The sequence below is a fragment of the Eschrichtius robustus genome, chromosome 15 (assembly GCF_028021215.1).
Source record: "Eschrichtius robustus isolate mEscRob2 chromosome 15, mEscRob2.pri, whole genome shotgun sequence".
Lineage (NCBI taxonomy): Eukaryota > Metazoa > Chordata > Mammalia > Artiodactyla > Eschrichtiidae > Eschrichtius > Eschrichtius robustus.
Genome location: NC_090838.1, coordinates 26,513,789 through 26,529,462, shown reverse-complemented (window position 1 = coordinate 26,529,462; position 15,674 = coordinate 26,513,789). Strand labels below are relative to the sequence as shown.

The window sequence follows — 15,674 nt, the reverse complement described above, 5'->3', positions numbered from 1 at the left end:
TAATGAAAGAAACAAATTGAACAGCCTATGTGAAAAAGAATTAAAGGGACATGTGGAGGAAAACTTGATTTCATAATACATATCCGCAGGAAGACGAGCGGGAAAAACCAAGGGAATGGTGAGATCCCCTGGGTAGCAGTATAAGCAGGGAAGAAAAATAGCGGAGGACTGAGCCTGGAATTGCTCTCACAGGGAAGGAAAGGCGAGAACGATTCTGCAAAGGAGATGAGGAAGCTGCATCTGGTAGCGTTAAGAGTTGTGAAATTCTGGAAGCCAGCTGAAGAAAGCATTTGAAGAAGGAAGAGAGATCAACTGCGTTAAGTGTAACAGATAGGCTGAGAAACCTGAGGGCTGACAGCTGTCCCCTGGATGTGGCAATATAGACCCTGACAACAGCACGCTCAGTAGGCTGGCGGAGATGAGCCTAGAGGGCGTGGGTTCCAAAGAGGACAGGAAGAGGGGAAGTGGAGACTGTGCAGCAAGATGCTTCTCCCAAAGAGTCAGCCCTGAAGAGCAGCAGAGAAATGGGGTGGGGACTGGGCTGGGGGCGGGGGGAGTGCACATAAATTATTTGTGCACAGTTTGGAAACCTTGAGAACTTTCAAAAACAAGAGCAATGATAAATGCATTTGTAATATAACACAGCTATACAGGTAAACTTTAACCCCTGGTGATTATAAGGGAAGGTCCACTTGCCTTTTTATTGGAAAACTAATCCTAATACTCTACTCCAAAGATCATTCTTTATTTCGCCTGTGGTTTTCTTCTTGGGGTTCTGGACACCCTTGCGGATCTAATTGAGAGTTTTGAACCCTCTACCCAGAATAGGTACATAGCCACGTACACAAATTTTTTCATGATATTTCAGGTAATCTCACAATCTTCTGAAGCCTAAAAATAGATCCTTCTTAGAAATTCTAATTTGTCCACCATGGCATGGGATTCCGGTCTTATCTCGCAATACTGCATACGACTAAGCATATGACTAAGTAAGTGTATCTCTTTGAAAAGCTTTATTACTTTTCTATCAACTCCTTCCCTATTCTTATCCCTTCTGTCCCTTCCAGATGTTCAAATCTCTGGTATTGTTTTAGGCAAGACCTTCATGTGATCAGTTGAAGTCTCTCTGGCCTTCTCTCGGGGGCACCTCTGTGCATGTCGCCTCTCCTTCTACCAAAGCTACCAATGAGGTGTGTGTTGGACACTCTCCCTTACCTTTACCAACCCCACTATTCTCAAAGCCACCGCTTTCTCCCTGAAAAGGAGCATGAAAGTTGCGGTGGGACGAATAGTGTCCGCCCCACCCCCCAAATTCATGTTGAAACAGAACCTCAGAATGTGATCTCATTTGGAAATAGGGTCTTTGTAGAAATAATTGGTTAGGCTGAAGTCATATTAGATTAGTGTGGGCCCTAAATCCAATGACTAACGTTCTTCTAAGAAAAGGAGCCGACAAACAGAGACATGAGGGAAGGAGGTGAAGTAGGTGAAGAGGGAGGCACAGGTTAGAATTATGCAGCCACAAGCCATGGAATGCCAGGAACCAGAAGCTGGAAGAGGCAAGGAAAGATTCTTCACTGAGCCTTTAGAGGGAGCACGGCCCCGCCAACACCTTGATTTCAGACTTCTAGCCTCCATTACTGAAGAGAATCAAGTTCTGTTGTTTGAAGACACCAAGCTTGTAGTAATTTGGTAGAGTAGCCCCAGGTAACGAATCCAGCAGTCTTATGTACAAAGACTAAGGCAACATGGAGAACACTGCGACAAACGCTTCCCAGGGCACTTAACTGGCTTCTACTAACCCTCTTCCAGTTTCAGTTCAGGAAGCACTAAATGAGGCTGTCATGTCTCAGCCTGTCCCTCCTCAGGACAGTGACGTCCAGCCCTCTGGTCAGAAGTCATCCTTTCCTCATGTGTAGAAGTTTTCAATTCAGATCTCTCCATCTTTTCTTTAGCAGAGTGTGGCTTTTGTGTCATGATTTTAAATGTTTTCTCCACCCCCAAGCTTATAAAAATATTTACCATACTTTCTTTTAAGTGCTTTTATGGTTTTACTTTTTCAATAATAGCGATGATGACGATCACGATGCTGACGGCAGCTATACTCACAGCACTCGTGTGTGCCAGGCACTATTCTCTGCCCTTTACATACATTAACCTACTTACTCTTCACAACAATCCTGTGAGGTACTAATATCATCCCTGTTTTACGAAACTGAAGAACAAAGTGATCAGTAATTTGCTCAGGTCATACAGCTAGTGACTGGCAGAGGTAGTAAGCAAAGGCTGTCTAACCCCAGAATCTATGCTCTTACCTACAACATGATCCTGCTTCTCAAGCCATTTCAATTTAAATATTTATCCAGGGACTTCCCTGGCGGTCCAGTGGTTAAGACTCTGTGCTTCCACCGCAGGGGGCACAGGTTCAATCCCTGGTCGGGGAACTAAAGATCCCGCACGCCAGGTGGCATGGCCAAAAAAATAAATAAATAAATGAATGAATAAATATCTTATCCATTTGAATTTATTTTGGTTTAAGGAGTGAAGCAGGGCCTTCATTTTGGGTCCCAAATGCTTGGCCAACTATTTCAATACATATTGAATATTTTATTTTATCCCACAGATTTAAAATGCCATCCTTAACATGAACTAAATTCTCATACTTGAGTCTGTTTCTGAATCCTCTCTCCTGTCCCATTTCATTCCTGTAGCAGATGTTAACTCTTAATATAATAAGGATATTATTAGCTTTTTATCTTTTCGATTTGTTACAAATATTTCATCACATATTTTTTCCATGAAGTCATAAAAATTCCTTCAAGTTTTTTTTTTTCTTGCTTCAAAGTTCAGGAAATATGGTAAATACCCACTTGTACTGCTAATTTTTCTAGGAGATGAAAAAATGTTTAGCATATATTTAGCCCATTTGGAATTCATTTGGTGTATCATAAAATAATCTAAGTATATTTTTTGAGCCTGGATGTTTAGAGGGATTTCATTTTAATCAGTATAAACAGCCCTGCAGTCCCTCGCTTCCTAACTAAACCAATGCCACACCACCAACTTCATGTAAGGACTTCTAAATCTCTAACCCACATCTCTGATCATTTCAGCAACACAGCACTTTTGTTTCATTCTCTTTCCTAAGCCTATTTCTCACTTCCATCATGGCCCATGGACTGCATCAAGCAGAGCGTGACTGTGGGGAACCACCACTAGCCCCTGAAGAGAGCTGACTTTTTCTCACATGGAGGAGCAGCGATTCTAATCTCCACAAAGAGAAAAGGATAACTATCCTCTTCCCCAACACTAACCTTGAGGTCCTTGGCCAAGTCTCCCCAAAATCTTGGCTGAAAGCACAAGGCGTTGGCCCTTTGAATCCTGGAGGTCTTCAAAGCAGGAAGGAATAGGATTGCCTCAGGTCCAGTTACAAACACTTCCAGGAGGGCTGGAGGCCAGGAATGAAGCCATTTCCCGCCTCCCTTGGCTTGGCCAAGTCCCCGCTCCACTTGGAGCTCTCTGTTTCCTGGTCTGATAACCCTGACCCTTGGTCAGGGTCCTGCTCTGTTTCCTGGTCTGATAACCCTGACCCTTGGCTTCCCCACACCTCAGTTAACAGAGAGACGTAGGCAGTTTAACATTGTCTTTTTCACTCCTTCAGCAAAAAAAGAAAAAATTTCTTCGCGTGTGGAAAAGGCATGCACAGATTTTAGGTTAAATAGGCCAGACTTCAGACTTCACGTCTTGGCTTGACTGCTCGTTAGCTGTGAAAGATCAACTTTATTAGTTCATCTTGCTGAGCCTCAGATACTTCAGCAGTAAAATGGAGACAGTATCTACTTCACAGAGACAGAATTTGTATACAATATATCCATTCCCTCTGCTCTTCTCTCTCAGGTAAGCCCAGCCACCACTTGCTCCAGGACTTCAATCTGGTTGGCAACCTGCCCCACTGCCCACCAACACCACCTCCCTCCTTCCCCAAATAGAAATCCACACAAAGAACAACATCCATAGGAAAGAATACATATTGTATGACATTCAAGAGAAAGCAAAGCTGAACTGTGGTGACAGAAATCAGATAGTAGTTGCCTGGTTGAGGGGAAAGGGTGGTGGTTCAGTTGACTGGAAACGGGTATAATAGAACTTTGTCTGGTGATGAAAATGTTCCATATCTGTTTTGGGAAGTAGTTACATAAGAATACATAATGGTCAAAACACATCAAACTTACACTTAAGATCTGTGCATTTTATTATATGTAAATTATACCCCAATTTGAAGAAAAAAAAACTTTGTTAGATATAGTTCAAATGCGCATTAATATGATGGGGAAATGTGCTTTTTAATATAAATCTTCCCATAGACTTCAAGGCTTGATTCACACAAAAAACAGACATGCCTAAATGTGATTCCTATCTTTGGTTCCTACTAGATATATGACTGGTCAAGTTATATAACCTCTCTGGGTCTCATATTCATACTTTGTAAAATGAGGACTATTTAGTACCCACCTCAAATACTGTATGCCCTATAAAAGATAATCCATGTTAAGTGCCAAGAACATAGTAAGCACTGGATATATGTTAATCCCTTTTCCTTCCTCTTCCATTTATAAACAGCAAATGGGGTGCAATAATGCAATACTTAAATTTTTCCCAAAATGACTGAAAGTTATCAAAGAAGAAGGAAGAAGAGGAGGAAGGGGAGGAGGAGGGGGGATGGGGGAAGAACAGAAAAAGAAAAAAACAAAAGGAAAAAGAAAAAAAATGAACACATCAACATTAGAAATTATCCCAAGGAAGAAGCATGAATATACACAAGGATTTGTCTACAAGGATATTCATGGCACTATTAACAATAGTAGAAAACTGGAAAATCAAACAGGGACTAATTACACAGAAACATGAAAATTAGTTTTATGATAGATTAATAAAAGTGTGTACAATCCAGATATGAATATAAATATCTATTATAGAACAGTGTTCTTGAGTTATACTAATCTATGCATTAGTCAAAATTAGGACATAGAGAGAAAAGGCAGGAAATGATAAAGGTAGTATATCCACCCATTCTCTTATTATAAACAGTGAGAAAAACAATTTATAGTTAATTTATCATGTGTCTGTATTAAAATGAATATGAATTTACACATTTACACACACACAATAAAAAAATTAAAATGGCAGTAATCACATCTATAAAGAAGTAGAAAAAGAATAGATAAAAAGAGAATTTTAAAGCAAATTGAAATAGAATGAGGTCAGGTAGTGTGAAACATAAGAATATCAGAGTTTTTTTGAAAGACACCTGTTGCCAAACTTGCAGAGTCAAATTAAGTAAAATCATTTTAGCCAAGATAAAAGTATTCCAGACAATCTATCGACTGTCTCAGTCCACGCTGACTAGCGGTGAGAAAACATGATGGCAGACACAAGTATGCCATGAAGCTAAATATGACTGAGACCACACTAGCCATCAAGACCTTCCTTCAGTGATGATTTAACCACTCTGGAGTGATTCTACCCACACCTGCCAGAGACCAAACACCTCCATCAGTATTCTGTGACACTTCTGGAGAAAGCTATTAACAGGGCCTAGTATAAACTGACAAATTATCTCACTGTGGCTATTTCTCCATCTGAATACCTGAAAGTTCTCTATTATAAGGTGCTAAAGATGATCATTTGACCCGAGCAAGTCACTGGTTATCTAGTTCTTACGTTCTCAGTAATATTTCCCCAAATCCAAATATAAAAATTAAGCTAACAGCCATAACATCTGACATCTTTATAGCACCTTATGTTTCTCTAGGTGCTCTGTTTATAAGCAGTATTTTGTCTAACAGGAATGATTCTTGGTGTTCCTGTGTGTGGCAGGGGTGCTGAGGGAAGAAGTCTTAAGAATACAGATGCCACCCTTGATTGCTTCTAAAAATACTGAACTTTTATAAAAACTAATTTCAAACTCATCAAAATATTAGTGCTCAGATGAAATACTATTGTACGAAAGGAGGTTTGGTTCATATTCTGAATTTGAGGAACAAAAGAATTACAGGAAAAAAGAAATCAAAATATTAGCTGGCCATGAATTTAAACTAAATCCTAATAATTTTCTCTAGGTAGGAAACGACTCAATTTTCACTTAAGTTAAAAATGATATAAGTTAAATACTCTGCTAAAACAGGTAAAGGATCAGAAAATTTTCAATGGGAATTAGAACACAGTTTTGCTACGGGTGAAAATTCTTATGATTAGATTTGCTGGAAGGAGTTTAAAACTGTGAATATGATCACTAAAATATGTCTGGAAACTCTATTTAAGATAAAAATTAAATGAAAGCATCTTAATTTATGCTGGGAGAAGTTTTTGGGTTTTTTTTAAACTTTTTTTCCTTTTCTGAAAAACACTCAAAACACATCTCTATGCATTCAGAACAAGCTTCGTGAAAGGGAAAAAAAAAAAAGAATTTATTTCAAGTGTAAAATGGAATATACTACCAATGCAAATTATTTACATTCTCCCTGAGATTTTAGAACAGGCTTCACAAGGCTTTCTTAGTAAAGAAAGGTCTTTTAAAAAATTACAGTTGAGATAAACAAGAGACAAGCACTTTGCAATCTCTGCACCATCCTCAGTGGTTCAGCAACACACCAAGATCTGTTCAGAGCCTCATCAGTGCCCTTTGCCAATGGGCTAAGTGCGGAAGAGAAAGAGCCATCACAATGGTGAACAGGACAAGTACTAGATGGCCAGAGGACTGTGCAAACAGATTGGCCAGGGTTTCCATCCTCTCTAGGATGTAAAACTCTGCTATGCTTCCATGCACGTTTTAAGTGATCTTCACTCTATAAAATTCAAGTCCCTTCTTTCTATAATGGATGGTCAATGTACAACAGTTAAAAAGGGAAAAAAAAAAAACAAGAAAAAGAAAAGTAATCGAAGGGGTCAACAATGCTCCTGTAAGTAGGTATATGGTTCTACTTGAAGCCACAGATCTCTAAGTGAACTGCCCAGAACCTGAGCTTTAAAGCAATTTAGCAAATTATATAGCTGGATTTGCAAGAACATAAAAACAGGTTGAGGGCTGGGGCTACGAAACCAGAAACCAGACAAGGTAAATTTTGGAACAGCTGGAGTACATCTATAATAAGCCATAAGAGTAGTGAGGTATTATCATATATTACATGTTATTTGTTTTTTCATAATTCCAAATTCACCACTTTAAATAATATATATGTTGATTATTGCAAATAAAGTATTAAATTTTCAAGCCCCCGGACTTCGTAACCTATAAGCTCCTGTACACCCTATCTTTAAACGTTCTCTTCAACCACACTTAAACCCACAAGGTCTTTTATATTTAATACTATTGGATGTCAAACGCAGGGGTTTCAAGTCTCCCATAGTTTCTGAAAGGATATAGTATTTTTTGTACTGTTAAGAATCAACCAGTCCTGACTTCATCCCAAGATGAAGACCATCTCATTAAACAGTGCAAAGAAAATGTTAGTCTTCATTTCTATATTGTTCAAACAATCTGAAAGTATGCAGTAAATGATTGTCCAATGAGTGGATAAATGAGTATGGGAGTTAATCCAGCTATTACACTGAGATAACCAAAGTAATAAATAACACAAGCATCACTCTATTAAGTTTCTGCAAGCTGACTATATATATGTAAACCACATATCAGATTTTCATAACTGAGTCACAGTAATATTCAGTCTATGATTACACAAACATATTTGACATTGGAATGCTAGAATTAATATGTAACTAAGAATATTCAACTATACAAAAAAGCCCTCTTTTATATATTACTTGTGTTTAACAAAATTTTCCTGTGTAGAGTCAAGGAAACAATTTATATCATATAATGAAGTATTAATATCAAACACAAACTGAAATAACAAAATATGAATATCCTACCTGAGTATCTTTGTATTTGTCTCTTAAGTCCAAGAGCCGATGATAAGCTTTAATGGCTTCTGAAAATTCCCCAACGTCAGTGCTAGTGAGAATATAGTTTTCCCAGATCTGCCAATGTTCATAGTTGCACTTGAGGGCTTCTTGTAAAGTTCTAAAAGCTTTCACTCTATTGAAGGTCAAGTTAAAAAAACAAAAACAAAAATACCAATAATGAATAACCATAGCTAAATAAACTACAGCTAAATGTATAAAATACTAATATGGACTTTCTGTCAGTCCTTAACCATTCATGTTAATAAACAGAATTAGAGGTTCAAACAACCCGAAACCACCTCAAATTTCCCTAACAGGAAATGGCAAACAAAAACAAGTAGAAATGAAACAAGAATAGGGAGACATAAATAAAAACCAAGTAGAAATTTTGAAATTGCAAGAGACATTAAAACAAACAAACCAAAAAACCTCAACATGTGACAAAAACTAGATTACACACAGTCAAAAAGAGTACTGATGAATTGGAAGATAACAGTGAGGAATTCAGATTAAAAAATAAAAGAGTAATAAAGAGACAGAGGAAAGAATGAGAGGTAAGATTCAAGCATACATTCGATAGACATTCCAGAGTAAATAAACGCAGAAAATGGCAAGACACTACATTTGACAAGATAATAGCTGAGCATTTTCCAGAACTGAACAAAGATCTAAATTCTATGATCAAAAGTATATTTTGTGTACTGAGCATTATATTGGGTTGGCCAATAAATAAAGGTAAACCAACACCTAGACACTTTATGTGAAACTGCAGAACATGAAGATAATCCTAAAACCTATAAAAGAATGACAGTTAGAGGACAGCAGATATTTCATTAGCAGCAGAAGATGGTAGAAGGCAATAAAATACTTTAAAGTGCTAAGTAAAAATAACTGTCAGTCTAAAATTTTGTAATCAACTAAACTTACCACTCAAGAATAAATGCAAAATAAAAAATTTTAACATGTACAAAGACTAAGGAAGTTTACCACCTACTGACCCTAACTTAAAAGAACTATTAAAGCATCTCCTCTTGCAAAAATAAAAGGGACTTCAAAGAGAAGAAAAGGGATACAAGAAATGATCAATGGTGAGAAGAGAAAATGAAGTATGTCAGTAAATTTAAATAATTATTGAGACCAAAAACAATTATGAGTTGTGTTTTAAAAAAAAGTAAAACTACAAGTATATAGACCATATTCTCTGCAACTAAATAAGAAATCAATAGTAAAGAGACAGTTAAAAAAATATATGCCTGCAAACTTAAAAATGCACTCCTAAAAAAAAGGAACCTACAGTGGGGGGGGGGGAGAGATTCATATTAGAAAGTACAAAATATTTAGAATTTAATGAAAGCATTATATACCACCATCTGCAAGATATACGTAAAGCAGTATTTAGAGAGAAATTTACATTTTTATATGTATTGATTATAATTATGAAAGATGGAAAATAAATGAGCTAAAACATCCAACTTTATTTTGTAAAAGAACACCAAATAATTCTAAGAAGAAAAGAAATTCTAAGAAAGAAGAAAATATGAAATAAAATATAAAGAAAGAATATAAATGATCAACCAAAAGCTGGCTTTTTGAAAAAGACTAATGAAACAGACAAATGTCTAACTAAATTCCATTTAGAATTTAGAAAAGTGGTATATATAAAATTAGTAATTTTTAAAAAAATCATAAGAGAACATTATGAACAAATTACGCAAAATGAGCTAAAAAAAAAAAAGCCAAATAAATCAATAAAAATTAAAACTAGGCTAGGTGGTTTTACAGATAAGGTTTATCAAACCATCACAGAATCCTTGCCTTATCCAAGCTACTTCAGAAAACAGAAAAACACTATTAAAAACTTGATATTGACAAGGAAATCAACAGAACTTCATGTCACCTATTCTAAAAGTTAAACAGCTCAGCTCTCAAAAAGATTCTTAATACTTTACTCTACTGGCTGAACAACACTATAGCTCCCTTATAGATCATAAATGCTTTACTGGACAACTATAGTAACCTCTTTCAAAGGTATGCTATCAATCTCTCTCTCCAAGAGCCATTTTGAATTTGCTAACTTAAGACTACAAGGTCCACCTCCCTTTCCCTGCTGAGCCTCACAGGGTTTCGTCAAGACCCCTCCTCTTTGCTGACTTCAAGGCAAATTTTAGAGAGGATGGTGGGGGGTCTTCTGGCTGACTCAGGCCCTTGTTCTGAGAGTCACCCCCTAAAGCACTTAAAAAGAAGTGTAACTTCTTTTTAGTAACCTTCCCTGCTAGTCACTGAACACACAAATCATTTACTCATTCTCTAATATACCTATGGTACTGATCAAAATTTCTTTACAATTAAGTCCTTTTAGTCTTTTCATAACCACAATTCACTACAGTTTAGTTTTTTATACCCTATATTAAACAATTTACCGAAAGTTGTCATGGAATGCACTGATTCATTTATCCCTTGACCCACCCTCCTTTACAGTTAAAAATGTAAGTGCCCTTGCTCTAATACTTCTTCAAATTCAGCCATAAATTGTTTCTATGTGATTTTTTTTCTTTTTTTTGTTTCTTTCTCTACTCGACTCCCTATGCCCACCTCGTATGTGATAGCAACTGCCTTCAAAGGCAGTGGACTGAGATTCCCCAGGTCTCCCATCCACACAGCGGGTGGGTGTGAAGTTATCCTATTGGAAAAGAACTCAACAAGCAGCAGTCCACACCAGGAGTATCCTTTTTGTATGTCCTCCTATCCTCTAATCACAATTTTTTGGCCTCAAAATTTTTGCAATGAAATCCTTTTTTTGGAAAGTATGACTTCCTTCTAAGGAGCTTCAATTCCGGATTCACTTATCAAACCCACAATGGTAGTGATACTGCACTATGACAGTTATATAGGAAGATGGAAAAATTTCCCACGGGACTGGTAGGGACATGATGCCTAGGGGAATCAGAGGAAACGGGGGAAAGAGCACTTTAGTGAAGAACCTGGTGACAGCAGAGGGAGAGATGAGATAGTTTAAAGGGTCACTTTAAGGCAGGGATAGGATTCTTTTGAGAGGAGCATTAATAATTTGCCCCTGAAGTAACAATCTCCTGAGTCAAAAATGAGCTCTCTCTGGAGAGCAGCAGCAAAGGAAGCAAAGAGTAAAGAGGCAAGAATAAGGGAGTGATTTACCTCTGACCTTACAACCCCACTCTGACACAAAAACCTATTCATGGAGCTGCAGGAAGACAAAAAAGTGTCAAAAAGAAGCTGAGGAACAATGTGCAAGAACCACTAAGAGAGAAAGCAATTAGAATTCTTAGGATTAATGGGCTGGAGGACAGCACAGAGTATCAAGAGCCTCACTACATACAAAATTATCAGTATTACTAGAAAAACCCGCTGAGATCATTCTACAACTATGACAGGGATTTCCCCTGCCCCTGCTTTAAACCAAAAGGGTCTCTAGTGAGTTATAACACAATCAGTTGCAATCAAGAACATAATATTATTTCCCAAAGAGAGCGGTAGAACAAACAGTACTTTATTTATGTAGATTGTCATCCAAGAGCAGCGGAAGCATTTCATGATCTCGACATAATGTGGATTTAATGATATCTTCAGAAGTACTCGTGAATCCACAGAGAAAAATTAAATTTGAAAATAAGGCGAAATAAAAATGGAACTATACCTACCCTTTAATTCATTTATTTAAAACTGGGGCAACAGCCATCCTTGCCTCTTCCCTTTCCTTCGCTTTCTATAGCCAGTCAGTAAGCCCAGTTGGTTGTTCTCTTTATAAACTGGCATCTGCCCCCTTCTTTTTCCAGTCTCGTTATCGCCTGCCTGGACTGTTACCACAGCTGTCTCCTAACTGGTTTCCCTGTCCCCAGTTCCCTCTCTATTCTGTCTCACACACTGTCACCAGATAAATCTTCCTAAAAAACTTCCTTCTTCATGAAATTACCCCACTGAAATCTCTGGCTTCCTACTGCCAACAGGATAGTCTCAACTAGTCAGTCAGATAATCGGAACACGCTGCCATTTGACCCCAACTGACCTTTCCAACCTCATCTCCCACTACAGATCTCAATAGTCTCGAGCTGGACTATTTTACTTCCTATATCCTAAAGTGTGGCATTCATGCCTGTCACTCTGCATTTGGTCACACGGATTCAGAACGCTAGGTACACAAATTAATGACCATTTATTTCCAAATCCTGAAAGGCTTCCCTCTCTCCCCTCTACCAATTCTTCAAATTTTAGCTTGAATCCAACATTCTCTCAGAAGCATTTCTGAACCAGCATCACACACCTTCTCTCCTCTGAGATCCTCACAGGACTACATGAGTGGCAGAGAATATAACTGTTCTACAAATATCACCTACCATTATTATAGCCCTCTTTGTACTTCTCACTTGAGATTTACCACATACAACTTATATTATTAATCAATTTTTAAAATAATATGGCATAATATTTTATTTTTTAAACCCACACTCCCTGAAGACACTGGTTCATACTTATATGTCTCAGTAATGTCCACTACACAGCAAGCAATCATTAAGAATCTATCAGTTGAGCTGACTGACTAAAGGCATGCTTGCTTTTACCATGCAATGAAATTTAGGATACAAAACTTCGGTATCAAATAAAGAGGTCAAAAAATATTTCTTATTTTATTACATACTAAATGTTTTCAAGAAATAAACTACACCTGGAATGCAAATGGCGATATTAAGTCATTTTAACTCAAAGATATGGGTAGGCAAGGGGAAAAAGACAAAGAGTAGGGCACAATGTTTCAGTGTTCAGTTGAAAAAAATCTCATTCATTTATTTTGGAAGCAAAGTTCTTCATCTTTTTCTGATGCACTTACTTTTGTTTTAATCGGATATAAGAAGTTGATAAATTGTTCCAAGCTTCAGCATTCTGAAATGATAGACAACAGTTACAGACTATTCTCATTTAGGTATAATTGCTGCAACCAAAAATATAACATATTTTCCTAGCTCAAGATGTACTCTTTACAATGTTAATTTTCAATAAGGTACGTTTAAAAATGTATAAGAAAATTAAATAAATTAAACTTAACACTTATAATTTAGAACAAAAACAGTCAACAAGGGCTTAGCTGGTGGCACAGTGGTTAGGAATCTGCCTACCAATGCAGGGGACATGGGTTTGAGCCCTGGTCCAGGAAGATCCCACATGCTGCGGAGCAACTAAGCCCATGTGCCACAAATTGAGCTTGTGCTCTAGAGCCCGCGAGCCACAACTACTGAGCCCACCTGCCACAACTACTGAAGCCCGAGCGTCTAGAGCCCGTGCTCCGCAATAAGAGAAGCCACCACAATGAGAAGTGCGTGCACCGCAATGAAGAGTAGCCCCCGCTCACCACAACTAGAGAAAGCCCACGTGAAGCAATGAAGACCCAACGCAGCCAAAAATAAATAAATAAATAAATAATTTTTTTTAAAAAAGTCAACAAAATGATATAACTATTATAGCACTAATTTGGAAGTTTGCTAAGATTTTATTTCCAAATTTATATTTACAAAACAGTTGGGCAATTTACAACATAATTTACACAATATATAGATTAACTACAAATCTAAAGTAATGCAAAATATTGTTTTTCCTATCATAAAAGGCTTTGCTATTTTACCATCATCCTTCATCAGATGGGAGAGTAAAGGAGTATGTGCTCTCCAGTGTTAAGCCTAAGTATTTCATCAATCAAACATATTTCTCTACCTATTCCTCTATGCAATGACAAAAATAAAGCCTCTATATAAATGTTGATTCTAACAAGAATGATATAAATTATGCTTGTTCCTCTTTGTTCCACGTTTTATAAAACATAAAGTATATAGTTCTCAAGTTCCATACATATGATATAAAAATTAATTGGCAATGGACCTCTCCTTACAGACAGAGCACTGTTAGTACCAGACTAGCCTTATCACCACAAAAAGTTACAAACTGGACGAAATTTAGGAAACAACTGTTTTTGAGAAGTTGGACAAAGGGTTACACAGGACTATGATCCCTGAGAGAAGGATCGTTGAGCTGTCTCAACAATCAACATACACTTCTATCTAGAGGCACTTTGAGGGCTGCAGCACAGAAAGGTAGAAACCAAACAAAGCACAGCAAGTCTTACTAAGAGGGGGAAAAAGAGTTCAGAGTTCAGGGCTGAAAAGGTGGCTGAATTTGCAAGACAAAATAACAGGGAAGAGAGATCTGTGCAGAGAATAAGCTCCAGAAATCTCAATAAGCATCTCCTTGAGTCCTTGGCTGAATACTAAGCTACACATGTGCAGGGCAAAACTTCTTAAGGCCAGGCAGGGAACAACTACCACACAGCTGGGAGCTGAATGGAGATTCTAGAGGTCACACAGTTCTGGGAGTTATTCAAGTTCCAACCAACCAGAGAGGAGAATTCTTACTGATCACCTGTGGGATTAAGTTCAGCCCCCAAAAGGTTATACCTCAAGAGAAGGTTGACAGCAACTCTAGAATAGGGACAACTCCAGACCCACCCTAAGCTTAAAATCAAGTTGATTCACAAGTAAATTAACCAAATGTCAAAATAAAACTCTACCTTCCTCAAGGGAAGACAAACCCAGAAACTCAACAACACAGCATCCACAAGTGTAGGATATAATTTTTAAAAATTGGTAGACAGGCAAACAAGCAGGAAAATTCATCCATAACCAAATAAAAAATCAGTAAATAGAAACAGACACAGAAATTAAAGAGATGTTGGAATAAGCATACAAAAACTTCAAAGCAGTTATTATAAATATAATAAAAGATTTGAAGAAAACATGAACATGATAAGGTAACAATTGGGGAATCTCAGTAGAAACATGAAAACTATAAAAGAACCAAATAAAAATTCTTGAACTAAAAAAAAAATAGATTGTCTGAAATGATGTTTATTTTTTTTTTAATTGAGATGTAACTGATATATAGCATTGTATTACTTTTAGGTGTACTACATAATGATTTGATATATGTGTATATATCTGTGGTATATATTGATTACCACAATAAGTTTAGTGAATATCCACCACCACACATAGTATAATAAGTTTAATGAATAGGTTTAACAGCAGATTTGACATAAACATAAGAGCTAAACCAATAAAACTCTTAGAAGAAAAGATAAGGTAATCTTCATGATCTTAGATTTGGCAACAGATTCTTAAATATGACACCAAAAGCACAAGCAACAACAGAAAAAACAGACAGGCTGGACTTCATCAAAATTAAAAACTTTTGTACCTCAAAAGACACTATCGCGGGCTTCCCTGGTGGCGCAGTGGTTGAGAGTCTGCCTGCGAATGCAGGGGACACGGGTTCGAGCCCTGGTCTGGGAAGATCCCACATGCCGCGGAGCAACTAGGCCCGTGAGCCACAACTACTGAGCCTGCGCGTCTGGAGCCTGTGCTCTGCAACAGGAGAGGCCACGATAGTGAAGAGGCCCGCGCACCGCGATGAAGAGTGGCCCCCGCTTGCCGCAACTGGAGGAAGCCCTCGCACAGAAACAAAGACCCAACACAGCCAAAAATAAATATAATAAATAAATAAATAAAAGATTACTATTAAAAAAAAAAAGACACTATCAAGAAAGTGAAAAACAACTTGCAGAATAGGAGAAAATATTTGCAAATCATATATCTGATATCAGATTTGTATCTAGGATATATAAAGAATTCTTACAA

The 15,674-nt window shown here is 37.4% G+C and overlaps 1 protein-coding gene across 2 annotated transcripts in view; it reads right to left on the bottom strand.

The window, feature by feature from the left end:
* TTC27 (tetratricopeptide repeat domain 27) overlaps positions 1-15,674 on the bottom strand; it is a 182,905-nt gene that overhangs the window by 16,856 nt on the left and 150,375 nt on the right. For both annotated transcript variants that reach the window (XM_068564218.1, XM_068564219.1), the window contains 2 exons: positions 12,821-12,873; positions 7,930-8,095 (listed from right to left, as the gene is read on the bottom strand). In XM_068564218.1, coding sequence (XP_068420319.1) covers positions 7,930-8,095; positions 12,821-12,873 — 219 coding nt within the window. The remainder of the gene's footprint in view (positions 1-7,929; positions 8,096-12,820; positions 12,874-15,674) is intronic.